The 26,282-nt window shown below is 64.7% G+C and overlaps 3 protein-coding genes and 1 long non-coding RNA gene across 16 annotated transcripts; 2 read left to right on the forward strand and 2 right to left on the reverse strand.

Moving 5' to 3' along the window:
• Positions 1-1,934: 1,934 nt before the first annotated feature.
• Positions 1,935-23,720, reverse strand: ACIN1 (apoptotic chromatin condensation inducer 1). Of its 9 annotated transcripts, none has more exons than XM_050918918.1 (18): positions 23,444-23,720; positions 18,665-18,730; positions 18,016-18,127; positions 16,787-16,881; positions 14,029-15,315; positions 11,517-11,699; positions 11,265-11,350; positions 9,123-9,264; positions 5,566-5,611; positions 5,178-5,314; positions 4,900-5,052; positions 4,669-4,813; positions 4,158-4,303; positions 3,884-3,991; positions 3,694-3,801; positions 3,127-3,415; positions 2,933-3,033; positions 1,935-2,430 (listed from the first exon to the last, which is right to left on the reverse strand). In XM_050918918.1, the coding sequence occupies exons 1-18, from the start codon at positions 23,708-23,710 to the stop codon at positions 2,158-2,160; spliced, it is 3,744 nt and encodes a 1,247-aa protein (XP_050774875.1). In that variant the 5' UTR covers positions 23,711-23,720; the 3' UTR covers positions 1,935-2,157. The 9 variants fall into 9 exon arrangements, with proteins under 9 accessions (XP_050774875.1, XP_050774874.1, XP_050774873.1 ...); XM_050918917.1 differs by having other exon boundaries at positions 9,123-9,261; positions 18,016-18,181; XM_050918916.1 differs by having other exon boundaries at positions 18,016-18,181.
• LOC127031913 (uncharacterized) lies at positions 6,182-8,310 on the reverse strand. Of its 4 annotated transcripts, none has more exons than XM_050918929.1 (2): positions 8,130-8,310; positions 6,182-7,674 (listed from the first exon to the last, which is right to left on the reverse strand). In XM_050918929.1, the coding sequence occupies exon 2, from the start codon at positions 7,630-7,632 to the stop codon at positions 6,652-6,654; it is 981 nt and encodes a 326-aa protein (XP_050774886.1). In that variant the 5' UTR covers positions 7,633-7,674; positions 8,130-8,310; the 3' UTR covers positions 6,182-6,651. The 4 variants fall into 4 exon arrangements, with proteins under 4 accessions (XP_050774886.1, XP_050774885.1, XP_050774888.1 ...); XM_050918928.1 differs by having other exon boundaries at positions 8,083-8,310; XM_050918931.1 differs by lacking the exon at positions 8,130-8,310 and adding an exon at positions 8,036-8,127.
• Positions 7,626-8,254, forward strand: LOC127031917 (uncharacterized). Its single transcript, XR_007768600.1, has 3 exons — positions 7,626-7,755; positions 7,890-8,015; positions 8,158-8,254. It is a non-coding gene; the product is annotated as an uncharacterized LOC127031917 (long non-coding RNA).
• C11H14orf119 (chromosome 11 C14orf119 homolog) lies at positions 23,531-25,780 on the forward strand. 2 transcript variants are annotated; one of them, XM_050918934.1, is made up of 2 exons: positions 23,531-23,622; positions 24,896-25,780. In XM_050918934.1, exon 2 carries the CDS (start codon positions 24,896-24,898, stop codon positions 25,247-25,249), a length of 354 nt encoding a protein of 117 aa, XP_050774891.1. In that variant the 5' UTR covers positions 23,531-23,622; the 3' UTR covers positions 25,250-25,780. The 2 variants fall into 2 exon arrangements, with proteins under 2 accessions (XP_050774891.1, XP_050774890.1); XM_050918933.1 differs by lacking the exon at positions 23,531-23,622 and adding an exon at positions 23,795-23,891.
• Positions 25,781-26,282: the final 502 nt, after the last annotated feature.

The following is a 26,282-nucleotide window of genomic DNA, read 5'->3' on the forward strand; positions in this document are numbered from 1 at the left end:
CGAGCCTGACGAGGATTCCTCCCTCGGGGACCATGGCGGAGCTGTTGCCGTGTCCGCATTATCGGTAGTGATGAGGGGCTGGCGAGTGGCATCAAGCCAGAGACTGGTGCTGTGACACCGGTGATACGTGCTGTGGCTCTGGGGACTGGTGCCAAGAAACTGGGGACCAGGAGGCCAGTGAACGGTGTTGTGAAGCCGGAGATGGATGTTGTGAAGCTGGAGACCTGCATCAGGTCGGGGACCATGGTGGGCTCATGGGGGGATTCCCCCCAGAAGGGGCTGGTCGATATTCCAGCATGTGGGGGGCACCAGAAAAGACATGAAGTCCCTCACTGCCTGGAACACCTCCACATGTCGATGGAGCTCGCAGGTGGAGGGTGCCCCGACCCCTCCCAGGAGGAGGTAATGGGTCCTGAACCAGGCTTGACGCCCGGGACAGTGTTGCTGCTGCTGCTGTCTGTGCTTTGGGGAGGAAGACTGGCCTGGCCTGGGTCTCACCTTGTCCCCTGCCTAGGCACCAGGGAGTGTCCTCTTTCTGCTCGCTGTTTCTTGTGCCCCTTGCTTGACACAAGAGCAGTGCCGGGAGGGCCCCGGTGCACACCAAGGCCAACGTTCCCGGTCTAAGAGCCATTTCCAAGAATGGGGCCTTCAAACCAACATCCCCGTCCTCCACTGTGCAGGGTCCTGCAGATCTTGCACCTGTCCCTGACGCGAGCTTCCCCGAGGCATGTTGAGCAGCTCGCACGCCGGTTGCTCACTGGCCTGGGCTTACGGCAGGTGGCTCATGACTGCAAAGCCTGGCACCCACAGCGAGACAATGAACTAAATAACTAATGTAAAATCTGAACTATACACAAGACAAACTCCAAGAACCACTAGGAGACTTGCAATCGCAAAAGACGTTCCAGCGACTGTCAAGGATGCGGAGCCAGTGGCCCCATGAGCACAGGGCTCCAGGGGACACTAGGCCCAGCACCTACGGAGAACACTGGGGGAAAAATCTCCAGCAACCGTGCACACGGCCTGCACCTACCATGGAACAGATGCGAGCGTGCATGTGAAGAAGCCCCTGCCCCTTCCCTTTCTCCCAATTGTCAGTATTTTCATCCTGAGAAAGTATTTTCTCTCCTTCATGGATTTCACGGAGTCTTTTTAAACTCACGAATGGAGAGAATGAGGGAAAACCTACATTTTTAAACTGGCCTATCTGGAGTTTTTAAAAATTAGCCTAAAAAATAAAAATCATTTTAAAAAAAAGTAGTCCTTTAAATCAATTTTAAATATTTTCAGATTCCACCCCCAGGAGCAGAGAGTCATTTCTCATTCGACAGGAAGGTTTTTATCGTTTCTTCACCTGGAGAAGTGTTTGAAAAGGGGCAGGCAAAGAAACGGCTAATCCCATTTCTGGGGAAATCAAGGCCTGGGTCCCTCATTTCTCTCAGGCTTTTAAACCCTGCACAACCACAGAACCGGTCCAGCACCTCGCCTGTTGCTCTGGGGCCGTTTTAAACCTGTCAGGGTGTTTTTATCCTGGAAAATTACAAATACCACCACTGGGAAAAGGGCCTTGCCCCTTAACAACTGTGGCCTGGTTAATGAGTGACGAAATTGGGCATCACCCGGAGACACTCAACTCTGCCAACTTACCCCTCTTTTCCCAGCTGAGAAATTCTGGGGTGTGTGTGTGAATTTGGGGTGTCAGGAGCAAGACACCACTTGGGAAAACCCAGGGTTTTACGAAGGGATTTGTTTGATTTTCCCTCAAACACCCACTCTTCTGGCTGGTCCTGGTAGAAGCCCCACAGCAGAGTGGGGGCAGAGTGCTGGGTAGACTCTGTGGGGGGCTGGCAGTACCTTGGGGGTGACCCCACAGTGCCACCCGGGTGCCCCGATGCTGGCGCTCGGCCTCCCAAGAATCACACACACCCCTCGCGTATGAAACTAACTCCGGCTTTTATTCCTCTCGATTCCCAGCAACAGCAGAATAAAAAAAACACATTTGTCCCAAAATAAAATACAAATTAACGGGGGGGGATCTGCCTCAGAGGGTGGGGGGGGCAGAATTATCCAACTCAATAACCCAGCAGCCCCCGGCAGAGCCTGGGGTGACCCCATGGAGGGCTGGGCCCGCCTCCCCCACAGCTGCCCAACGGAGGCTCAGCGGCGCCCCCCGCGGTCCCTCACCGGGGTGCTGCGGCTCCGGCTCCGGCTGTGCCTCTTGGCCTCGCGGCGCTCCCGGCCTCCCCGCTCGGCGCCGCCTGCCGCCCCTGGGGCACCCCCAGCCCCCCGCTCCCGGCTGTGCTCCCGGCGCTTCTCCCGCTCAGCCTGGCGGCTCCGCTCCCGCTGGCGCAACTCCTCCTCCTCCAGCTCCTTGCGGCGCCGCTCCCGCTCCCGCGCCCGGGCTGCCCGCTCTGCCTGCTTCTGCACGAACTGCGGGAGAGGGGGTGAGTGCCGGGCCGGGCAGCCCCCAAACCCCGGGGAGCCCCCTGCTCCGCTCCCCCTGATCCCCAGGCCGCCCGCTCCTGCACGAACTGCGGGAGAGGGGGTGAGTGCCGGGCCGGGCAGCCCCCAAACCCCGGGGAGCCCCCTGCTCTGCTCCCCCTGATCCCCAGGCCGCCCGCTCCTGCACGAACTGCGGGAGAGGAGTGAGTGCCGGGCCGGGCAGCCCCCAATCCCCAGGAAATTCCCCGCTCTGCTCCCCAGGCCGCCCGCTCCTGCATGAACTGCGGGAGAGGGGGTGAGTGCCGGGCAGCCCCCAAACCCCGGGGAGCCCCCTGCTCTGCTCCCCCTGATCCCCAGGCCGCCCGCTCCTGCACGAACTGCAAGAGAGGGGGTGAGTGCCGGGCAGGGGAGCCCCCAATTCCTCCCAAGAGTCCCTGGTCAGCCCCACACCAAGCAGAGGCAGGGAACCGGGGCGACCCGCCGTGCTCACCTGGGTGTCGGTCAAAGGCAGCCAGTAGATGCAGGGGGCGGCCTTGGTCTTGCGGAAGAGATCGTCCAGCAGCTTGGCGGGGGGCTCCTCCGGGGGCTTCTCTGGAGGTGGGGGGGTCAGGTCAGTGTGGGGCTCAGCAGCCCGCACCCCCAGTTCTGCCCCACCCCCACCGCCCCAGCCCATCTGCCCAGTACCTTTCTTCTCGCCCTTCTTCTCCTTGGCCTTGGGCGGCTCCTTGCGGCGGTGCTCGCGGGAACGGGAGCGGGGCCCCTCGCGCACCTTGTCACGGTCCCACTCGCGCTCGGCCCGCGTGCGCTCCCGCCGCTCCATCTCCCGCTCCCGCTCCGCCCACTGCTCCCGCACGGCCCGCTCCGGCTCCCGGGGGGCTGAGCGCCGGCCCCCACGCCCACCGGCCGGCCCGGGCCCTGGGGCCGCAGCTGCCTCCACCGCCCGTTCGGGCAGCAGCCCCCGGTGGAAGTCCAGCTGAGGAGAGAGGGGGTCAGAGGTTGTCCCTGCTCCTCCCCCAAAACTGCCCGCCCCAACCCCTGCTGCCCCCACCCTCCAACTGCCCCAAAATCCTCAGTGCCCTGACTCTCCCTGGTCCCCCCAAACTCCCACCAGCCCCCCCAACGACTTCCCACAAACTAGCCTTGAGCCCCCAAACTCCTCCCCCAACAGAGCCCCCCAGAGTAATCCAGCTGGGGGAAAGGATCTGAACAGGTGTGGTGCCCCCCCCACCGCGCTCCGCCGGCGGCTGGTACCTCGTCCTGCTCGGCGAAGTCAGCGCACAGGAACTTGGGGTTAGATTGGGGCCATTTCACCCCGTGCAGGGCGTTGCGAGTCAGCACCGCCTCCTCCACCGTGGAGTACTGCGGGGGGAGAAAGAGAGCTGGAGCAGGGGCGGGGGCTGGCCCGTGGCCGGGGCGGGGGGCCGGGCGGGGGGACACTCACCGTGACGTAGCAGTGCGATTTGATCTTGTCGATCCAGAAGGCTTCTTCCACCAGCGTCCCCGTCCGGCCCAGCAGCTCCTTCAACTGGCCCAGCGTGAAGGGCCGCACCTGCGGGCGAGGGGTGAGCTAAGCGGGGGCCAAGAGAGCAGGGCTCCCACCTCTCTGAGCAGCCGGAGCCCGGCCAGCAGCCCCTGCCCGTCTGCGCCACACCTGGCAACAGCAGGCCCGGCGCGCTGACCAGGCAGGGCGCGGCAGGGGTTCAGCCCCCACTCACCAGGTTGCAGATGTGCACGATGGGGCTGGGCTTGGCGCGGGGGGGTGACGGGAGCTGGGCCGTGCGCACGGGGTCGTCGATGGTGATGGAGACGCCCGAGCGCTGCTGGCTGATGGAGCGGCGCGTCAGGGTGTCGCTGAGTGTCACTGCAGGGGACAGAGAGGGGTAAGACAGCCATTGGGGGCCCTCTGACTCCTGATCCACCCCCCGCCCCGCTCACTCCCATGGTCTCTGCTTCCCCCCCCAACCCGATTCCTGTGACACCTCCCCTGCCCCACAGGCTGCTCCCCAGTCCAGGTACCCGTAGTGTCCCAGCCCGGCCTTGCCTCACACTCCAGGCACCCCCAGCCCCCTCCCGCCACTGCCCAGAGCCCATCCTGGCCTCAACCCCCATTCCAGGCCCCCACAGCCCCATAACCCATGCTCCCCGAGCCACCACCACTCCCCCAGGTCAGCCTGACCTTGCCCCTGACTCCAGGCTCCCCTTGCTGTCCCCCAGCCCAGTCCTGACCTTTCTTGACTTCGTGCTCCACAGGTGGGGGTAACGGCACCTCTGCTGTGACCTGAGGGGCTTCGGGCTGCTCTTCCTCTGGCTCCTTCTCCTCCTCTTCTTCCTCCTCGCCCTGCCCATTCTCCTGCCCCTCGGCTGGCACCACCTGCCGCAGGAGAGAGAACATGTGGGGCACGGGACGGGACCCCGGTGTCTGGGACGGCAGTGCAGGGCTCTGTGGCTCCCCTGTACCTGTGTGACGGTCCGGCAGATCTTCAGCCCCTTCTCGTGGGCCGGCGGCTCCCCATGGCGCTCTCCCTCATCCTCTGAAATGCGGGAGTCGTCGGCATGCAGATCCACCACCGCCTCCTGCCCCACCACCGGCTTCATCTCAGGGATCAGGCTCTGCGGGGAGCAGAACAATGGGACCCAGGCGTCCGGGGGCACCACCTGGGGCCCACTGCAGCAACCCCCCAGCGGGGGAGCCGGGCATGGCATGGAAGAGGGTGTGCAGGGCAGGGCCCCCATACCTTAAGCGACTCGGTGGTGATGCTGATGGACGGCTTCTTCTGGGTGGCAGCCGTGCTGGACCCCCAGCGCCGCTTGCGCCCCCCCGACTGGCCGCCCTCCGTGTCACTGTTCCCTGCCGCTGCCCCCTTGGCCGCTGCTGCAACCCAACAGCCAATCAGAGCACAGCATGGGCCACTGTCCCACCCCACCCCTGGGCCACACCCAACCCTGATAGCCAACAGAGCACAGGATGGAGACCCCCAGAAGGGCCACCCCTTATTCCCCCCTCCACACACAACCCTACAGCCAATCAGAGCATGGGGCAGGGACCCAGTGCCCCACTCCCATGGCCCCTCCCACTGCCCCACAGGGCCTATGGAGTCCGCCCCGATCTCGGGGGGCACTTACACACGACGGAGATCTTCCTCTTGAAGGCCTTGTGCTGCACCGTGACCTGCGGAGAGAGGGGAGGAGGAAACAAGACGGAGGAGGGGAGAGAGCCCCACATAGGGGGAGGGGGCCGGTCAGCACCTCTCCGTGGGGCAGCGGCCCCCAGACCCACTGGGGTGGAGGGCGCAAGTGGCTCGGATGGGGCCAAGGGGCTGGGAGATGGGGGGTTCTCAGACAGTCCAGGAATAACGGGGCACCCTCCCCCACCCCAGCAACAGGGCACGGCTAGGGCTCAGAGTCCTGGGAAAGGGGGTCTACCCCATTGCCAATTCCACACTGTCCCCCCATGACCCCGATCCCCACACTGCCAATCCCCCACTGCCCCCCATGACCCTGACCTCCTCACTGCCCGCCAGCCCCACACAAGGTCCCCCATGACCCCAATCCCCACACACTGCCAATCCCACACTGCCCCCTATGACCCTGACCTCCTCACTGCCCCCTGCCAGCCCCACACGCTGCCATGACCCTGATCCCCCCACTGCCAATCCCACACTGCCCCCCATGACTCTGACCCCCTCACTGCCCCCCGCCAGCCCCACACGCTGCCCCCCATGACCCTGACCCCCACTGCCCCCCGCCAGCCCCACACGCTGCCCCCATGACCCCGAACCCAGCACTGCCCATAGCTAACTCCACACACTGTCCCCCATGACCAACACCCCACTGCCCGCCGCCAGCCCCACACATTGCCTATGACCCTATTCCCCAAACTGCCCCCCATGACCCTGACCCCCTCACTTCCCCCCAGGACCTCTATTCCCCTCACTGCCCACCTCCAGCCCCACACACTACCCCATGACCCTACCGCCTCTGTCCCCCACCAGCCCCACACTGCCTCTCATTACCCCAATCCCTCACATTGCTCCCCACAAGCTGCTGGTCCCACCCTACACTCTGTGAGCCCCATGACCCAACGCTGCCCCCCTGGATTTATTCCTGGAAAGCTCAAACCCCGAAGAGGGAGCTGGGAACCCTGCTGCCCCACAGATCCATTAACCCCTTGCAGGCTGAGCCCCTCCCCCCAAAAACTCTGCACAGACTTTAACCAAAAACCTCCTTTGTCTTAAAGAACATAAGGAAACCAAAGAGACAAGAAGAAATAAAGGTGCTGCCAGAGGCGCCAGGTACCATCTCACACCTGGGGCGTCCTTCGTCGGCCAATCGCACCGCAGTGCCCAGGGTAGCTAGGCAACGGCCGGTCCAATCACAAAGCACCCTCCCAGGTTTGGAGGGGCGGGGCGGGGCGGCAAGAGACAAGGTGGTGGTGGTGGAGGAACCTAGCGCTGGCTGGCGTCCCGGAGGAGAGAGGGCAAAGGTGGGAGCCGCCCGCCGGCGGGGGGCTGGGTGGAGAGTCCCAAGAGAGCGGGCACCCGGGGCTGGAGGTCCTTGGAGCAAGTCCTGAGAGCAACGGAGACCCCTGGGGTGGAGGAGAACCCCAGGGGCTGGAGGTCCTTGGAGCAAGTCCTGAGGGGGTGGAGACCCCCGGGGTGGAGGAGAACCCCAGGGGCTGGAGGTCCTTAGAGCAAGTCCTGAGAACAACGGAGACCCCTGGGGTGGAGGAGAACCCCAGGGGCTGGAGGTCCTTAGAGCAAGTCCTGAGGGGGTGGAGACCCCCGGGGTGGAGGAGAACCCCAGGGGCTGGAGGTCCTTAGAGCAAGTCCTGAGAACAACGGAGACCCCTAGGGTGGTGGAGAACCCCAGGGGCTGGAGGTCCTTGGAGCAACCTGAGAGTTGCAGGGATTCCCCAGAGATGAAGATCTTCAGAGCAGATGAGTTCTGCCCCTGGGGGCCAGAGGGGACACCCAGGGGCTGGAGGTCCTTGCAGCAAGTCCCAAGACAGCGGAGACTGTGGGGCCCGGACGTCCTGAGAGCAATGGAGACTCCCAGAGCTGGAGGAGAGGCCTGGGTGCCGGAGGTCCTGGCATGGTCTGAGAGCAACCGAGACCCCAGGGGCTGGAGATCCTTGGAATGACTCGTGAGAGTTGCAGGGACCCCCAGGAGATGAAGGTGTTCAGAGCTCATCCCTTGAACAGCAGAGTTCTGCCCCGGGTGTTAGAGGAAACACTCAGGGGCCAGAGGTCCTTGGAGCGAGTCCCAGGAGCAGCGGAGACCCCAGGGGCCGCAGGAGACACCCGGGGGCCGGAGGTCATTGGAGTGAGTCCCAGGAGCAACGGAGATCCCGGGGGCTGGAGATCCTTGGAGCAAATCCCAGGAGCAACGGAGACCCTGGGGGCTGGAGGAGACGCCCGGGGGCCGGAGGAAACGCCTGGGGGCCGGAGGTCTTTGGAGCAAGTCCCAGGAACAGCAGAGACCCAGGGGCCGCAGGAGACGCCCGGGGGCCAGAGGTCCTTGGAGCGAATCCCAGGAGCAGCGGAGACCCCAGGGGCCGGAGGGCCTTGGAGCGAGTCCCAGGGGCAGCGGAGACCCCAGGGGCCGGAGGGCCTTGGAGCGAGTCCCAGGGGCAGCGGAGACCCCAGGGGCCGGAGGGCCTTGGAGCGAGTCCCAGGGGCAGCGGAGACCCCAGGGGCCGGAGGGCCTTGGAGCGAGTCCCAGGGGCAGCGGAGGCTCCTGGCAGTGCAGATGCTTTGGGGGCGCAGCTCGGTAACAGAGGGGTTTGCAGTGAATCCACCAGCCTGGAGACCCCAGAGGCTATCAGTGACCTTGGGGGCCTGGAGATGACCCCCAGGTCCTCGGACAGTGCCATCAGCCTGGAGACCCCAGGGGCCAAGGTCCATGAGCAGCAGATGCCCCGGCCCCAAATGCAGATGACATCCCAGCGGAGCTGCGCAGAAGCAGGGTCTCCAGGGGCTCCACACAGCTGAGAGCTTGAATCGCCCGGACGCCGGGGTTCATGCTCCCCTCCCCCCGCCCGCTCTCTGTCTCTCTCTCCGCATCTCTCTGGCGCGTGTGCCCGCTGGGCCGGATGCTCTTTAAAAACGTGGATCAGAACAGAGGAGTCCAGAGGAGAAGGTCAACGGGGGATTGGGGGGCTGCGGGGGGGCCTGCCTGTCCCCGGAGGCGGCTCTGGGAGAGGGGTGCCTCCAGCCGGGGCGGGGGGAGCACCGAGGATCAGGGCGGAGCTCGGGAGAGATGAACCTCATGACAAGGCGACACTGTGCAGAACCAACCCCCTCTCCCCTCCCGCAGCCCCAGGCCCTGCGTCCCCAAATTACAGCTAACGGGGGGCCAGGGGGAGGCTTGGCTGGCTCTGGCGGGGATCCCGAAACCCTCCTGTGGCTAGGGGTGCCCAGGAGAGCACCCCGAAATTGGCCGGCAGCACATGCGGGCTTATTCCAGCCCCCCCGTCTCCTCCACTATGAGCAACTCTGGAAGTGGGGGAGACCCGCCCAAAAGCCTTGGAAAGGGGGCAAACCCCTCCCCCACCCTGGTTTTGCCAGCAAAGTCCTCCCCATTGGCGCTCCCCAACCCATGCCCTGCCCCATGCTGGCCGAGCTACCCCCCGCTGGGACCCCCACCTGCCCATCACACCACAGGGCGCCCCGCCATGCTACCTCTTTCTTCTCCTCGTCCTCGGGCCCCCTGTCGGGGAGCTCGTCGGGGCCGGGGGGCTGAGCAAGGGGGCCGGTCGGGGGGCTAGTGCCAGCCTGGCGGGGCTCCAACTCCATAGGCACCTCCTCCTTCTCCTCCTGGCTACTGGGAGGAAATGGGGCGTTACTGGGGGGTGGGTGCCCTATATCCCTTCACTTGCTCATCCCAGAGCCCCTTCACCCCCACCCCATCACATCCCCAGCCCTCCCAGCTCTCCACACCCCCCAAAGCCCCAGCCCTCCCATCACACCCCCAAAGCCCCTGCCCCCCAAAGCCCCATCCCCTTCACCCCCAACCCATCACACCTCCAGCTCTCCCCTCCATCACACGCCCAGCCCCTGCCCCCCACCTCTCCCCACCGCCCCCCCAGCTCTCCATCCCCCGCCCCCCAGCGCTCCCCGCCCCCGCCGGGCGGTGTGAAGGGGGGGCCCGGCCGGAGCCGGCGATGGGGGGCGGGGCGGGTCTCACCCGCGGGCCCGCGGGCCCGGCATGGCGATGGCGGCGGCGATGGCGGCTCAGGGCTGCGGACCGGGCCGGGGCAGCGGCAGCGGCAGGCGGCGAGCGGGCGGGGCGGCCATTTTACCGCTTCCCAGCAGCCCCCGCGCGGGGGCGGGGCCGCCGCACAGCCCCGCCCCCAGCGCGGCCCAGAGCCCCGCCCCCTGCAGCCCCCGAGCCAGAGCCCCGCCCCCTGCAGCCCCTACCCCACCCCCGACCCCGAGCCAGAGCCCCGCCCCCAGCTCGGCCCCGAGCCCCGCCCCCTGCAGCCCCTACCCCACTCCCGGCCCCGCCCCCTCAGCCCCCAGCTCGGCCCCGAGCCCCGCCCCCTGCAGCCCCTACCCACCCCCGCCCCCGAGCCCCGCCCCCTCAGCCCCCCCGAGCCAGAGCCCCGCCCCCTCAGCCCCTACCCCACTCCCGGCCCCGCCCCCTCAGCCCCCTGCAGCCCCCGAGCCAGAGCCCCGCCCCCTGCAGCCCCTACCCACCCCCGAGCCCCGCCCCCTCAGTCCCCCTCGACCCAGAGCCCCGCCCCCTCAACTTCCCCAGGGGCATCCCCCCGCCCACATCCCCCCCACAGCCCCTCCCTCACAGCCCCACCCCCACATCCCAACTCCGCCCCCCGGCTGCAGCCCCCCTCGCTCACAGCCCCGCCCCCATCAACACCCTCCCCGCCCAGCTCACAGCCCTAACCACCACTGCCAGCCCACACAGCCCCCCCTCCCCCCAGCTCAGGGACCCAGGTGTCCGAGCCTGCCCCTCCCCCGATGTCCCATCCCTGTCCCTGCCCCCCCTCAGCTCAGGGACCCAGGTGTCCGAGCCTGCCCCTCCCCCGATGTCCCATCCCTGTCCCTGCCCCCCCTCAGCTCAGGGACCCAGGTGTCCGAGCCTGCCCCTCCCCCGATGTCCCATCCCTGTCCCTGCCCCCCCTCAGCTCAGGGACCCAGGTGTCCGAGCCTGCCCCTCCCCCGATGTCCCATCCCTGTCCCTGCCCCCCCTCAGCTCAGGGACCCAGGTGTCCGAGCCTGCCCCTCCCCCGATGTCCCATCCCTGCCCCCCCCAGCTCAGGGACCCAGGTGTCCGAGCCTGCCCCTCCCCCGATGTCCCATCCCTGCCCCCGCCCCCCAGATCAGGGACCCAGGTGTCCGAGCCTGCCCCTCCCCCGATGTCCCATCCCTGCCCCTGCCCCCCGGATCAGGGACCCAGGTGTCCGAGCCTGCCCCTCCCCCGATGTCCCATCCCTGCCCCCGCCCCCCAGATCAGGGACCCAGGTGTCCGAGCCTGCCCCTGCCCCCCCCCAGCTCAGGGACCCAGGTGTCCGAGCCTGCCCCTCCCCCGATGTCCCATCCCTGCCCCCGCCCCCTGGCTCAGGGACCCAGGTGTCCGAGCCTGCCCCTCCCCCGATGTCCCATCCCTGCCCCCGCCCCCCAGATCAGGGACCCAGGTGTCCGAGCCTGCCCCTCCCCCGATGTCCCATCCCTGCCCCCGCCCCCCAGATCAGGGACCCAGGTGTCCGAGCCTGCCCCTCCCCCGATGTCCCATCCCTGCCCCCACCCCCTGGCTCAGGGACTCAGGTGTCCGAGCTGCCCCTCTCCCAGCCTCTGCACACTTACCTCGCACGCTGCCTCTGCTCTGCCTGGCGCGGCGGGTCCCCCGTGGGCACTACCCTGGCTGGGCCCCCTGGGGTCTCTGAGCCGCCCTGTGGGGAGAGGCAGACGAGGGGCCTGTGTTAGAGGGGACCCATTCCCGCCCCCCAGCCCGTTCTCTCACTGGCCCTGGGGCCGGATCGGAGCCAGTGCCCCCTGGAGGGCACAGCCCGGTACCCCATTCCACAGAGGAATGGGGCCCGTGCCCCTCTCTCATACCTGCTGCGACAACGGGCTGTGCCGGTGCCCGTGGCTGGGGCGTCTCTGGGGGGCCGGCGGGGGCGAGGTGGCCGGTCTGCCCTCTGCCATGGGACTCTCCAGCGCCTCCTGCTGTCTTGCTGGGGAGGGCTCTTTGGTGCGTGGGGAGCTGGGGCCGGCCCGTGAGGCGTCAGGGCTGCGCGACTGGGACATCCAGATAAACAGACAGAGCTTTAGTGAGGCATCGCCCCCAGATGAGATCTGGAATAGGGGGAGGCGACCTAGAGCCGGATCTAGAGTATCGACCAGATGGGGAGCAGGACTCTGGCTCCTTGGGGCTCGAGAACTTGGTCAGGATCTAGAACTGCCAGGTGGATCTGGAACCAGGATGTAGAGTTTGGAGAGGGATGGGGTCTGAACAGAATTGGGAGCGGATGGGGGGGTCCGCAGGGTCTAGAACATCACAGGCCCTGGAACCTAAGAACCGGACCCCTCTTGCCCAGCACGCTGCGTCCGACTGGCCAGAACAGGGCAATCCAGCGAGCCAGCCAGCTCCTGGCAGCCCAAGCTCTGGGGCCACTGGCGCTGGGGGCCGCGTCCCTGACCAGCTTGGCCAATAGCCGTCGCTGGACCCGGCCTCCAGGAATGTGGCTCGTTGTGTGTCAAACTCCCTTCAACTTCTGGCCTCAGCCCATCCCTTGGCAGTGAGTTCCAAGGGTTAACGGAAATTCTGCCTGCTGGAAACCTGCTGCATCTTCCTGACCCCTGCTCGGGTGCCCCCATCCCTGTCTCCGGCCCAGCCAGGAGTTTACAGCCCTGTGCCGTGGCCCCGCGGTCGCCCCTGCTCCCCGCTGAGCAGGCCCAGGCTTTGCCGGCTCTCCCGCAGCCTGGCTCTGGCCTTTCTCCCAGTGCCTTGGAGCTCGGGGATGGCTCTGCGTGCAGGGTGCCAGGGGTGGGCACTGGGCGCCCAGGGACCTCGGGCTCTCTCCTACCGTGCCGGGAGCTTTCCTGAGGGCAGCTGCGCGGCGAGCGAGGATTGGGGTTCCCAGGGCGCGTCACTGACCCAGGAGAGCCCTGCCCCGCTCACTGGGCTAGGAGCCCTTGGGGAGGGAGCTTGGCCCAGGCTCGCTGCCCATCCCTGCATATGGATCCATGGGCTGACTGGCAAGGCAGATTTCCCTTCCTACAGCCTGTGGGGCCCAGCTCAGGGCCGATCCCGCGGCTCTTTGCTAGAGCTTAGCCGGGCCTGGCACTGCCAGGAGAAACGGGCGTCACGGGAGCGAGGTGCCAGCCTGCTGGGCGCGAGGCCAGTTCCCTAGCACAGAGCCTGGGCCTGGGGCATCACGCCAGGTTGTCATCACCGTGCGCTGCGTCCTCAGCCCCGTCACCCACCGAGAGCGGCTGGGGAGGGAGGTGGGAATTGACCCGTGGCCGGTCAGCGAGGAGCGATGCCGAGAGCGCGTCTCTGCCATGACCTTGGGCTCCCTTCGTGCCACACTCCCTGCTTCCGACGGGCTTCCTGCCACTCCTGCTGTGGCACCGGCTGTCTCTTTCAAGCTGCTCCTCTGTCCCTGCTCTGACTCCTGTTTGGCTTCTCCCAGCCTCCTCCCGACTATTCCCTGGGAGAATAGCTGCAAACTGAGCCTCCCTGACTCTCCCTGCGGTTTGCAAGCATTTTCCCCTGGTCCTCTGATTTTCTGGGTCACCAGCAGTCTCGGTTGGTATCGATTCCTTTCTGAATGTAGATACTACTGGGGGGGCGCCCCCCATGATGTTCAGCTTCTCTGTTATGGTCACTAATAGCCAGCGCCAGAGGCAGGATCTGTATGGAGAGGCAGTTGCCCCTGCAGGGTCTGGAGCTTGGCTAGACTCTAGAATGCCCCCCTGCACCTGAAGCGAGCCCAGCACCCCAGGAAGGGGAGCAGGAATGGGACCCAGAACTAGATCATGGAGAAACGGGGCACCTTTTTGGGTCTATAAGAGGAGACTGCAACCTAGAACACCAAGACTGGGCCTGGAACAGGCCTAGCCCTCCAGAACATGGCTCTGGCGTAGGGTTGAGTTCTAGATCACACAGGAGCAGGAGCTGGTGGGGAAGGGGATCTAGAACACCAAGACTGGATCTGGAACAGGCCTAGTCCTCCAGGAAATGGCTCTGGTGTAGGGTCGGGTTCTAGATCGCACAGGGAGCCGGAGCTGGTGGGGGAGGGGATTTAGAACTCCAAGACTGGGTCTGGAACAGGCCTAACCCCCCTGAACATGGCTCTGGCGTAGGGTCGGGTTCTAGATCGCACAGGGAGCTGGAGGGGGAGGGAAATTTAGAAATCCAAGACTGGGTCTGGAACAGGCCTAGCCCCCCTGAAGATGGCTCTGGCGTAGGGTTGGGTTCTAGATCGCACAGGGAGCTGGTGGGGAAGGTGATCTAGAACACAGAGACTGGGTCTGGAACAGGCCTAGCCCCCCTGAACATGGCTCTGGCGTAGGGTCGGGTTCTAGATCACACAGGGAGCAGGGCAGGCGGCTCAGGGCTCACCTTTCTGCTGCTGCTGGAGCTGGAGCGTGAGGCCTCGTGCTTCCCGGTGGGCGACTCGGAACGGCTGGAGCGGGATCCGGAGGAAGTGGAGTCTGAGTCGGAGTCTGAGTTGGACCCACCCCTCCGCCGGCACTGGGGGGGAGGGGAAGGTGATGCTGGGTGGGTCCCTGACGGCCTTTTCTGACTGGGGGGGGCCTCCTTGGTCAGCAGTGGGGGAGGGGGCTCATCCTCCTCAGGGGGGGCCATTGGTGCCTCCCCTTCTGTCAGCTGGGGAGGGGCTGGGGAGCTGGCGGTTGCAGCCACCCCCTCTTCTTGTGAGATCTCAGGGGGCTCCTCTGCCTCCTCCTGGGGGACCCCCATGTCTTCCTGGAGTCCAGCCACTCCCTTCTTCTCTGAGGAATCCTGCAGCAGGGGAGCCGTTGGGCTGGGCTGCCCCTTCTCCTGGTGGGCCGGCGGGCTGGCCTCCGCCTTTGCCTGGGGGGCTGGTGGGCTGGGTTCCTCCGTCTCATGGGGGGCCAGTAGGCTGGGATCCCCCTTCTCGTGGGGGGCTGTTGGGCTGGACTTCCCCTTTTCCTGGGGGTCTGGCAGGCTGGGCTCCCCCTTCTCGTGGGGAGCTGGCAGGCTGGGCTCCTCCTTCTTCTGGGGGGCCATTAGGCTGGGCTCCCCCTTTTCCTGGGGGTCTGGCAGGCTGGGCTCCCCCTTCTCCTCGGGGGCTGGAGTCACAACTGTCCCACTTCCCTGGGATTCCAAGGTCCCGGTCACCCCCCTTTCCTGGGGCTCGGGAGCTCTGGGCCCCTCTGTCTCCTGGGGCTCCAGGGCCTGGGCTGACCCCCTTTCTTGGGGCCCTGGTGATCTGGGGCCCCCCATTCCCTGGGCCTCAGGCCACCGCACTTCCTGGGGTGCCGGAGATCGGCCCCCTCCCACTTCCTGGGGTGCTGGGGATCTGGGCACTCCTGTCTGTTGGGGTGCTGGGACCATAAGCCCCCCCTTCTCCTGCCAGGACCCCCTGATTTCCTGGGGTGAGCTGCTCGCCTGAGGGCCTGGGGCCCAGGCTTCCCCCATCCCCCGAGAAGCCTCCTTCCCCTCCAGAGCCTTTGCTTCCTCCTCCTCCTCCTCGTCCTCCTCCTCCTCCTCGTCCTCCTCTTCCTCCTCGTCTTCCTCCTCCTCGTCCTCCTCCTCCTCCAGCTTCAGGGTGGGCCGTGGCACGCTCCTCCGGCCCCTAGGGGGCGCCTCCCGCTCCTCTGGCCCCATGGCCTGGGTGCCCTCCGGGGGCTTGGTGGCTCTGGCCTGGGAGAGAAGGGGAGCGGCTCAGAGAGGGTGCTCCCTGCTGCCCCCTCAATGCTCAGCGTCCCCTGTCCCCCCCCCACACCCTCCAGCACGGCGCCCCCTGTCCCCCTCACTCTGGCCCCCCCACACCCTGCAGCACAGTGCGCCATCCTCTCCCTGCTCCTCGCAGCCCGGGTACCCCCCCACGGTGCCCCTTGCCAAGCCCCCGCCCCGTTCCCTGCAGCCCAACGCCCCCTGCTGCCCCCCACCCACTCCCTGCAGCCCAGTGCCCCCTGCTGCGCCTGCCTGGCTCCGTGCAGCCCGGCGCCCCCTGCTGCCCCTGCCCCGCTCCCTGCAGCCTGGCGCCCCCTGCTGCCCCCCACCCAACTCCCTGCAGCCCAGCGCCCCCTGCTGCGCCTGCCTGGCTCCGTGCAGCCCAGCGCCCCTTGCTGCGCCTGCCCCGCTCCCTGCAGCCCAGCGCCTCCTACTGCCCCTGCCTGGCTCTGTGCAGCCCAGTGCCCCCTGCTGCCCCTGCCCCGCTCCCCGCAGCCCAGCACCCCCTGCTGCTCCTGCCTGGCTCTGTGCAGCCCAGAGCCCCCTGCTGCCCCTGCCCCGCTCCCTGCAGCCCAGAGCCCCCTGCTGCCCCTGCCCCGCTCCCTGCAGCCCAGCGCCTCCTACTGCCCCTGCCTGGCTCTGTGCAGCCCAGCGCCTCCTACTGCCCCTGCCTGGCTCTGTGCAGCCCAGCGCCTCCTACTGCCCCTGCCTGGCTCTGTGCAGCCCAGCGCCTCCTACTGCCCCTGCCTGGCTCTGTGCAGCCCAGTGCCCCCTGCTGCCCCTGCCCCGCTCCCTGCAGCCCAGTGCCCCCTGCTGCACCTGCCTGGCTCTGTGCAGCCCAGAGCCCCCTGCTGCCCCTGCCTGGCTCCGTGCAGCCCAGTGCCCCCAGCTGCCCCTGCCCCGCTCCCTGCAGCCCAGAGCCTCCTACTGCCCCTGCCTGGCTCTGTGCAGCCCAGAGCCCCCTGCTGCCCCTGCCTGGCTCTGTGCAGCCCAGCGCCCCCTACTGCCCCTGCCTGGCTCTGTGCAGCCCAGTGCCCCCTGCTGCCCCTGCCCCGCTCCCTGCAGCCCGGCACCCCCTGCTGCTCCTGCCCCACTCCCTGCAGCCCAGTGCCCCCTGCTGCCCCTGCCTGGCTCTGTGCAGCCCAGTGCCCCCTGCTGCCCCGCCCCGCTCCCTGCAGCCCAGCGCCTCCTACTGCCCCTACTTGGCTCTGTGCAGCCCAGTGACCCCTGCTGCCCCGCCCCGCTCCCCGCAGCCCTGTGCCCCCTGCTGCCCCGCCCCGCTCCCCGCAGCCCAGTGCCCCCTGCTGCACCTGCTCCGCTCCCCGCAGCCCAGTGCCCCCTGCTGCACCTGCTCCGCTCCCCGCAGCCCGGCACCCCCTGCTGCTCCTGCCCCATTCCCTGCAGCCCGGCGCCCTCAGCTCTATGCTGCAGCACTGACCTGCCTGACCCGGGTGGAGCGGCGCTCCTGCCTCCTGGTCCCCTCCTCGTCAGAGTCGTTTCTCTCCCGGGAGATGGGGTAGCTCTTCCCAGAGGCTTGGAAGTGACAGGGAACCATCAGCTTGAGGAGCTGGGCCTGAAGTCCAGGCTGCATCCTGTTCTAGACGTTTGCACCACCCCCGATCCAGAACCTCTCCCTTCTGGATACCCAGGCCAGGCCCAGCCTGTTGAATCCAGATCCCGCTTGGACAGAACTCACCACCCGGTGATCTAGAACTTCGCTCCATCTGAGCCAGAACTCACCTGTTCTAGACCCAGCACCTTCCTTCTCCATTCTTGCTGACTCTCTGGTTTTCTAGCTCCTCAGGCAGTGAGGTTTCTGCAACTGCAGTACTCTGACCCCCTGCACCCCGACCAGATCTCGCCTCCAGATAGCAAAGGATCATGGGAGCCAGTGTTCACTTCAAAACTGAGTGGCATGGATCTAGAGTGATCTAGGTTCTAGACTGTATCCTGGTCTCTCAAAACTCTTATCTGGAGCAGACAGCATTCTAGATCTCTGCTGAATATGGTCTCAAAGAGTGCACCGAGGGGTCTAGACCCAAGCAATATTCTAAGTGTCTCGGTCTAGACCCCTGGTTCTAAAGTGCTTGGTTAGTGGGGCGAAGAGAGCTCATGACCAGAGGCAATGACACACCCCTGGGGAGAGCAAGGTTCTAGATCACCTCAGACTTCTGGGTCCCACACACCCTTCCGGAGCGAATTCCAGACTGGGGCAGCATGTTCTAGACCAACCCAAGTGCTATGTTTTCTAGATTCCAGACCACTCATTCCAGAATCCCACTCCAGAACACCAGCTCCAGAGCATGCTGTTCTAGATCCCAGGGTTCTAGAGTCCAGTCAGCCACCTGCTCCAGATGCAGAGGGCAAAGCTCGCTCCAGCCACAGAAAGGGGGAAGGATGCAGGTATTACTGGGCAGACCCAGAGATGCAAACCTGGCCGCAGCCCTGCCATTGGCTGACACTCCCTCTGCAGTCAGCCAATCAAAGGCACCCATTTCCACCTCACCCGGTGGCTTAGGTTCTGAAGACGCCTCATGCCCACTGGCTGAATGCTGAGGGGAATCCCAGGCAATCAGATGTGCCCAGTGGTCACCCCCTACCCCCGGCTGAAAAGAACCAGGGTCCTTGGGCACTGACACTAGGGACTGGGCCCCACCCCACACTCACCCTCCAGTTCAGCTGCCTCCCGTGCCTCCCTCTGCAGCCGCTGCTGCAGCAGTTCATGCTGCTTCTCCAGGTATTGCTTGATGAAGCTGTTCTGGCTCATTTCCTCGCCGATCTGCAGGGAGATGAGAGGGTGAGGAGGCAGGATGCCTGCGTTCCATCCCTTGCTCTGCAGGGGGAGGGGGGATGGTGGTTAGAGTGGGGGTGTGCCTGGGAGCCAGGACTCCTGGGTTCCGTCCCTGGCTCTGGGGGGAAGAGGGGGCTAGTGGTTAGAGCAGGGGAGGCTAGGAATCAGGACTCCTGGGTTCTCTCCTTGCTCTGGGAAGGCAATGGGCTCTAGTGGTTGGGGTGGGGCGCTGGGAGCCAGGACTCCTAGGTTCTCTCCATGGGTCTGGGAGGGGACTGGGGGCCAGGACTCCTGGGTTCTCTCACCGGCTCTGGGAAGAGATTGGGAGAGGGGGGCTGGGAGCCAGGACTCCTGGGCTCTCTCCTGGCTCTGGGAAGGCAGTGGGCTCTAGTGGTTAGAGGCAGAGCTAGAAGAGGGAACAGCCCCCCTTCCCTCACTGTGGGCTGGCAGTGGCTGGGGCTATGGAAGAGCTGCCTGCACTTGTGCTCAGGTCCCTCCTCCCCGGTGCTCATGACGGTGTCTCACCTGGGAGTTGGGCTGGAAGGTGGCGTGCAGGGTTGAGTGCTTCTGGAGGTTCTCAAGCATCAGGGCCTGGGGCAGACAGACACCGAGCTCAGAGACAGCTCCCTGCTGCTGAGGGGGCCCCAGCACTGGCCCCCCCACCCCAGCTCCACCAAGCCCTCCTGTCCCGCCCCTACAGACAGGGCCTGCCACCGCCCAGCTGAGCCCAACCCTCACACGCGTGACCCCACACAACCATCCAAGTGCTCTCCTTTAACCCATCCACAACCTAACTCCCTCAATGGACTGCCTCTGCAGCCCAACCCAAAACCCTCTCCCTACCCTTCCAAAGCCACATCCCCCACCTCCAGCCTTCATTCGTGACTTGACCCAACCCAGCTACGCTCGCCCGCCCTGATGACCATCTTCCCACCCAATTCGCAGCCCTCCAACCCAGCAGTCATCCCATCAAGGCTACATTCAAGGCCTGACTCAACCCTACCCATGCAATGTCTACTCTGTAACCCACTGCACAACCCAAGACCCCCCCAGTCAACTCTCTCAACACGACACCCATGGGCTGACCAAGTCAGTGTTTGCCATCCAACCCACAAGACCCTCTACCAGCCGCAGACCTAGCTAGACAGCCCTGAAAACCCACCACCGCATCAGTCTCCGAACAGCCTCTGCTATGTTTCTGGACCTTCCCAGTGGATCCGCCATCCAAACCAACTCCACCACGACACAACACCTGTCAGCCTTGCTCAACCCGCCGACATCCCCATCCATCGCACTCAACAGCCACCTTTCAACTCACCCATCTCAATCCATCGGCCGCCCCGTCCACAGCTGCCATGTGAGTAACCCAACAGAAGAACACAAGAGTGGCCATCCAACCCCACCCAGGTCGGCTCGCTGTTACAGACTGGATTCAAAGCCCATTATTATCAGTGAGATGAAAAGCTGCCCTTCGCTCAGGCTTAGCACAAGTAACCGTAGGCGTCTCCAAGGCACACCCAAGGCCACTCAAGAATACAAACAACTCAGACACAAAGGCCTTGGCTACGCTGGCGCTTTACAGCGCTGCAACTTTCTCGCTCAGGGGTGTGAAAAAACACCCCCTGAGTGCAGCAAGTCCCAGCGCTGCAAGCTAAACCCCACGGGGAGGTGGAGTACGTGCAGCGCTGGGAGAGCTCTCTCCCAGCGCTGGCACCGCGACCACACTCACATTTCAAAGCGCTCCGCAGCAGTGCTTCGGGGTTTCGAGTGTAGCCAAGCCCTCAGGTTCTCACCGAGTATTGTTTTCAGGATACGGGTACATGTGTGTCAGAGTGTGAGAGAACTAGACTCAGCACAAGCGAGAGAGAAACATGGACACAGAGAGAAAGCCAAGCAGGCAGATTGGAAGCACAGTAACGTGGCCTGAAGAGAAAACGAAAGGCAAAAGCTTTTTAGGCACATAACTGGCTGGAAGACAAGCCTGGGACAGCAAGCAAAGGAATCATCTGCTGGTGCTGGATTCTTCCTGCTTGCAGAAAAACGAGACTATGTATGTTCTTTGTAAGCAAACAAAACTGCAGTAGACAAAAAGCCAGATTCCATCGCCAATTTCTACTCCCAGCTGGAAAAACCCCAGGGCACTCAACCCAAATGAGATGGGTATACGTAACCTGAACACGACCACCACCCAATCCAATTCCACCGCACACCTGAACTACAACCCAGCCCAATGCCGGCGGCCAAACTAAACCACCACCCAATCCAATGCAAACGCACAAATCAACTACAACCCAGCCCAACATCAGCTGTCCGACCCAACCACCACGGCCCAAGAAAATTCCACCGCACAACTCAACGAGAACCCTGCCCAACCCAACCTCCACCACCCAATCCAATTCCATCGCCCAACTCAGCTAGAACCCAGCCCAACACAGGCTGCCCAACTAACCACCATGGCCCAATCCAGTTCCACTGACCAACTCAACTACAACCTAACCCAACGTCGGATGTCCAATCCAACGACCACCACCACGCAGTCCAGTTCCACTGCACAACTCAACTAGAAACCAGACCAACATCAGCTGTCCAACACAACCACCACCGCCCTATCCAATTCCACTGCCGAACTCAACTAAAACCCAGCCCAACCCAACCACTGTTACCTAATCCAATTCCACTGCCCAACTCAACTATAACCCAACCCAATGTCAGCTGTCCAATCCAACCACCACCGCCCAATTCAGTTACATCGCAAAACTCAACTAGAACCAAGCACAACGTCGGTTGTCCAACACAACCACCACCTCCCAATCCAATTCCACTGCCCAAATGAACTATAACCCAACCCAACACTGCATACCAAACTTCACCACCACCACCAAATTAAATTCCACCACCCAGCATCGGCTGTCCAACACAAACACCACTGCCCAATCCAATTCCACTGCCCAACTCAACTACAACCCAGCCCAACCCAACCACCACCGCCCTATCCAATTCCATGGCCCAATTCAACTAGAACCCAACCCAATGTCATCTGTACAATGCAACCACCACCGCCCAACTCAGCTAGAACCCAGCCCAAAGTCGGCTGCCCACTCCAACCACCACTGCCCAATCCAGTTCAATTGCACAACTCAACTAGAACCCAGCCCAAGATTGGCTGCCTAACTAAACCACCACCACTCAATCTGAAATACTACCGCAGAACTCAACTACAACCCAACCCAACATCAGCTGTCGAACACAACCACCACCACCCAATCCAATTCAACTGCCCAACTCTAGTAGAATCCGACCTAACACTGGCTGCCCAATCCAACCACCGCTGCCCAATCCAATTCCACCGCCCAACTCAACTACAAACCACTCCAACATTGGATGCCCAACTAAACCACCATTGTCCAATCCAATTCCTCTGCACAACTCAAGGGCAAACCAGCCCAACCCAACCACCACCACCCAATCTAGTTCCATCACACAACTCAACTAGAAGCCAGCCCAACATCGGCTGTCCAACACAACCACCACCACCCAATCCAATTCCACCGCCCAACTCAACTACAGAACAAACCAACATTGAATGCCCAACTAAACCACCACTGCCCAATCCAATTCTACCGCCCAACTCAACTACAACCCAGCCCAATGATGGCTGCCCAACTCAACCACCAATGCCCAATACAATTCACTACGCAGTGCAACTAAAACCCAACCCAATGTTGGCTGCCTAACTCAACCACTGCTACCCAGTCAAATTCCTTCGCAAAACTCAACTACAATTGAAGTAAACAACTGCCACCCAATCTAATTCTACTTTGTAACTCAACAACCTAATCCAGTGTAGATTGCTGAACTCAACATCTGCCATACAACCCACTCCCTCCATACTACTCGGCAACTCAACCCAATGTTGACTGTCCAACACAACAGCTGCCATCCAGCCTATTCCACCATGTATCTCAGACACAACTCAACTCAACATCGATCATCCAATCCAATCCAATCATGTAATTCAACAATAATCCGACATCCAGTGCTAGCATATTCACTCTCCAACCAAACCAACTGTGTCCCTGAAGCACAACTCCCCCAACCATGAACTGTCCAACACAACATCCACACGAAGCCCTGCCTCCCACATTGGCGGTAGCAGTGGGATTTCCCCAAGCCTCAACTACCCTGAATTTGTGGTAGGAAGAGGATCCCCCCAAGCCTCACCTCTGTGGTTTGTGGTAGCAAGGGGATCCCCTAAACCCCACTCCCTATTGGAGTCAGCAGTGAGATCTCCCTAAACCCTGCCCCCATTGGTGGGGTAAGTGGGATTCCTGAAGCCGCCGCCACCCCTCCATTGGTGGTAGCAATGGGATCTCCCCAAGCCCCACCCCCGATTGGTGGTGGCAGTGGGATGTCCCAAACAGCACCTCTCCATTGGTGGCGGAAGTGGGATCTCCTCAAGCCCCTCCCCCCATTGGTTGGAGCTGCGGGATCTCCCCAAGGCCTGCCCCCCCACTGGAGGCAGATACGGGATCTCCCTAAGCCCCACTCTCCATTGGTGGCGGATATGGGATCTCCTCAAGCCCCTCCCCCCATTGGTTGGAGCTGTGGGATCTCCCCAAGCCCCGCTTCCCGTTGGTGGCGGAAGTGGGATCTCCCCAAGCCCCGCCCCCATGGGTGGCGGCAGTGGGATCTCCTCAAGCCCCACCCCCCGTTGGTAGCGGCACTGGGATCTCTAGCCCCTCCCCCCATTGGTGGCAGTCATGGGATCTCCCCAAGCCCCGCCCATGGGCTCTCCCAAGCCCCGCCCCCCGCCGGAGGGGGCAGTGCGATCTCCCCAAGCCCCGCCTCCCCCTGCTGGCGGCAGTTGGCTCTACCCCGGGCCTCCCCCCACCCCTGCGCCTCCCGGGCTCCCCCTTTCCCCGCCCCCCGCCCGTGCGAGGGTGGGATCCCCGCGCATGCGTGCTGGCTCCCCGCGGGCCCCCGGGCCCTGTGCCGGGCGGGAAGCGGGGGTCCCCCCGCGCATGCGCGCTGCGCCCCGCGCCTCACCCCGCGGAGCCGCTTGATGAGCGCGCTCTTCTGGCCGCTCTTGGCCAGGCCGCGCTGCTGCAGGGCCGCCTTCAGGTCGGCGACCCGCAGCGCCTGCAGCGGCCTCCCGTCCAGAGTCACCTCCTCCCCGTCCGCCATCTTGTGTGGCGCCGCTGCCGGCCTCCTCCCTCGCCCGGCCCGGGCCCGCTCGGCAACTTCCGGCGACACGTCGGCTCTTTCCGGAGACGCTCGGCCGTTGCCAGGCCGCCCCTCGCGCACCTTCGGTTCTTTTCGGAGCCGCTCGGCAGCCTTCGCCCACCCGGAAGTCCCCGCCTCGGCTCTTCGGGTCTTTCCGGCCTCGTTTCGGTCTGCGCCGGCGCCATCGCGCACCAGGAAGTGGGCTTCGGGACTTTCCGTCACTCCTCGGGAGCTTTCGGGTTGCGGCTCGAGACCTGGAGGTGAGGTCCAGCAGCGCTCGGGCGCGTCCGTCCTTACTCGGAAAATATCGAGCACGTCCGGCCCCGACTCGGTTCCGTCACTGCGCATGCGCTGGACGGCGGCCGTTCGGAGGCGGTCGGTTATTTCCGCCGCCAGCTGAAGGCGCGTCCTTGCGCTCGGGAAACGCTCGTGTGCTTGCGCCCGGCACTCGCGGGCGGGGCCGTGGTGAAAACGAGGCTTGGCCCGTGGCTGCGCTTGTAGACGTCTGGCGATCGCGCAGCGGACCCGGGTGAGGACTGAGCTCTCCCCTGGCCGGGCTCTGTCCCTCCCCTGCCCAGGGGGCGGGGCTAACAGCACGGGGGGGCTGTGCCCAGGGTGGGGGCTATCCCAGGGGGCGGGGCTAACAGCACAGGAGCGGGGCTGTGCCCAGGGTGGGGGCTATCCCCAGGGGGTGGGGCTAACAGCACAGGGGCGGGGCTGTGCCCAGGGTGGGGGCTATCCCCAGGGGGCGGGGCTAACAGCACAGGAGCGGGGCTGTGCCTAGGGTGGGGGCTGTCCCCAGGGGGTGGGGCTAACAGCACGGGGGGGCTGTGCCCAGGGTGGGGAGCAATCCCCAGGGGGTGGGGCTAACAGCACAGGGGCCGGGCTGTGCCTAGGGTGGGGGCTATCCCCAGGGGGGTGGGGCTAACAGCACAGGGGTGGGGCTGTGCCCAGGGTGGGGGCTATCCCCAGGGGGCAGGGCTAACAGCACGGGGGTGGGGCTGTGCCCAGGGTGGGGAGCAATCCCCAGGGGGTGGGGCTAACAGCACAGGGGCGGGTCTGTGCCCAGGGTGGGGGCTATCCCCAGGGGGTGGGGCTAACAGCACAGGGGCGGGGCTGTGCCCAGGGTGGGGGCTATCCCCAAGGGGGTGGGGCTAACAGCACAGGGGTGGGGCTGTGCCCAGGGTGGGGAGCAATCCCCAGGGGGGTGGGGCTAACAGCACAGGGGTGGGGCTGTGCCCAGGGTGGGGGCTATCCCCAGGGGGGTGGGGCTAAGAGCACAGGGGTGGGGCTGTGCCCAGGGTGGGGGCTATCCCCAGGGGGTGGGGCTAACAGCACAGGGGTGGGGCTGTGCCCAGGGTGGGGGCTATCCCCAGGGGGCGGGGCTAACAGCACAGGGGCGGGGCTGTGCCCAGGGTGGGGAGCAATCCCCAGGGGGTGGGGCTAACAGCACAGGGGCGGGGCTGTGCCTAGGGTGGGGGCTATCCCCAGGGGGCGGGGCTCTGACCCCGGCGCTGACCCCTCTCTCCCCAGATGGCGGAGCGCCCCTTGCTGGCGCGCGGGGTGGCCCAGGAGATGCGCTGCGTCCTGCACTGGTTCTCGGGCTGGGCGCCCCCCCAGCGCCAGCGCTTCCTGCGGGACCTGCTGGCCAAGGCTGTGCCCGGCAAGCTGCGCCCTCTGCTGGAGGGGCTGGAGGGGCTCAGCCTCTCCGGGGCGCCTGCCCCGCCCCCCTCCCTCTTCCAGTGCCAGCTGCGCCTCTGGGACCAGTGGTTCTGGGGCTGGAGCGAGCCGGAGCGCAACCACTTCCTGGCCCGGCTGGAGCAGGTCGACCCGGACTTCGCCGCCCACTTCTACTGCCAGCTGGCGGCCACCGCCGGGCAGGAATAGCTGGGTGGGGGCTGGCCCCCGGCGCCGTGCCAGGGACCCCCTTCCCGGTCTGCTGGGGGGTGAACCCCCCCCAATCTGCTCACTAGCCTCCATTCCGCAGCAGTGGTTTACGTAGGACCTACCGTAAGTCGGCCTGTTGATGTGGGACTGAGAAATCGGCAGCTGTGGGAAAGGCACAGGGACCCCGTGGCAAATCCCTCCCCGCTGTATCTCAGGATGCACGTACATAGGACCTACAATAAGTGAGTCTGTTTATGTAGGGCCTATGCATCATTGCATCAGCCAGCTGTCCCCTGGTGACCCGCTCCATGCCAGCCTCCCTGCCAGTCACCACGGTGGCATCTGTTGACATAGGCCCTACAACGCTCTCTGTGCCCCACCTGCAGCCTGAGCTACACCACTGACCGTTTCTTCATGGGGACTTGTTTACGTAGGACCTACAGGCCTGTCCTGAGTGCCAGGAGCAGCCAGCGGAGACCTGGGGAGGGGGGACACCGAGTTGTTTATAAACAGTGAATGGGTCCAAAAGCACCAACGCAGAACCCCCGAGTGGTCTGTTCACACGCTGCCATGGGTGGGGGCTGGGAGCCATGACTCCTGGGTTCGCTCCCAGCTTGGGGGCGGGGGAGGGGGGGCTGGTGGTTAGAGCAGGGGGGGCTGGGAGCCAGGACTCCTGGGTTCGCTCCCAGCTTGGGGGCGGGGGAGGGGGAGCTGGTGGTTAGAGCAGGGGGGGCTGGGAGCCAGGACTCCTGGGTTCGCTCTTAGCTTGGGGCGGGGGATGGGGGGCTGGTGGTTAGAGCAGAGGGGGCTGGGAGCCGGGACTGTGGGAGGGGAGTGCAGAGGGTTGAGGGTTTCCCTGCTGGGGGGGGCACAAAGGGGGAAGCGGGGCAGAGGGGGGGTGCGCAGGGCGGGGGAGGGGATCTCCCAGCTCCGCCCTGCGGGTGGTGAGAGCCTGGCCGGGAGTTTCGCAAACCGGCCCCATGGAAACCCCGGGGGGGGGGCGGGGGCATGGTAACGGCCTGTTTCACAATTT

Source organism: Gopherus flavomarginatus, chromosome 11 (assembly GCF_025201925.1).
Source record: "Gopherus flavomarginatus isolate rGopFla2 chromosome 11, rGopFla2.mat.asm, whole genome shotgun sequence".
NCBI classification, from domain to species: domain Eukaryota; kingdom Metazoa; phylum Chordata; order Testudines; family Testudinidae; genus Gopherus; species Gopherus flavomarginatus.

Excerpts from the sequence above, each read along its gene's own strand:
- ACIN1 (XM_050918916.1), bottom strand. The coding sequence starts at position 23,710 with ATGCGCAGTGACGGAACCGAGTCGGGGCCGGACGTGCTCGATATTTTC. Across the intron at positions 18,182-18,664 it reads CCTTCCAGCCCAACTCCCAG|AGCAAGGGATGGAACGCAGG; the intron begins GTGAGACACCGT and ends CTCCCCCTGCAG. Across the intron at positions 4,814-4,899 it reads TCTGCCGGACCGTCACACAG|GTGGTGCCAGCCGAGGGGCA; the intron begins GTACAGGGGAGC and ends CTCCTGCGGCAG.
- LOC127031913 (XM_050918929.1), bottom strand. The coding sequence starts at position 7,632 with ATGAGCTCTGAACACCTTCATCTCCTGGGGGTCCCTGCAACTCTCACG.
- C11H14orf119 (XM_050918934.1), top strand. The coding sequence starts at position 24,896 with ATGGCGGAGCGCCCCTTGCTGGCGCGCGGGGTGGCCCAGGAGATGCGC.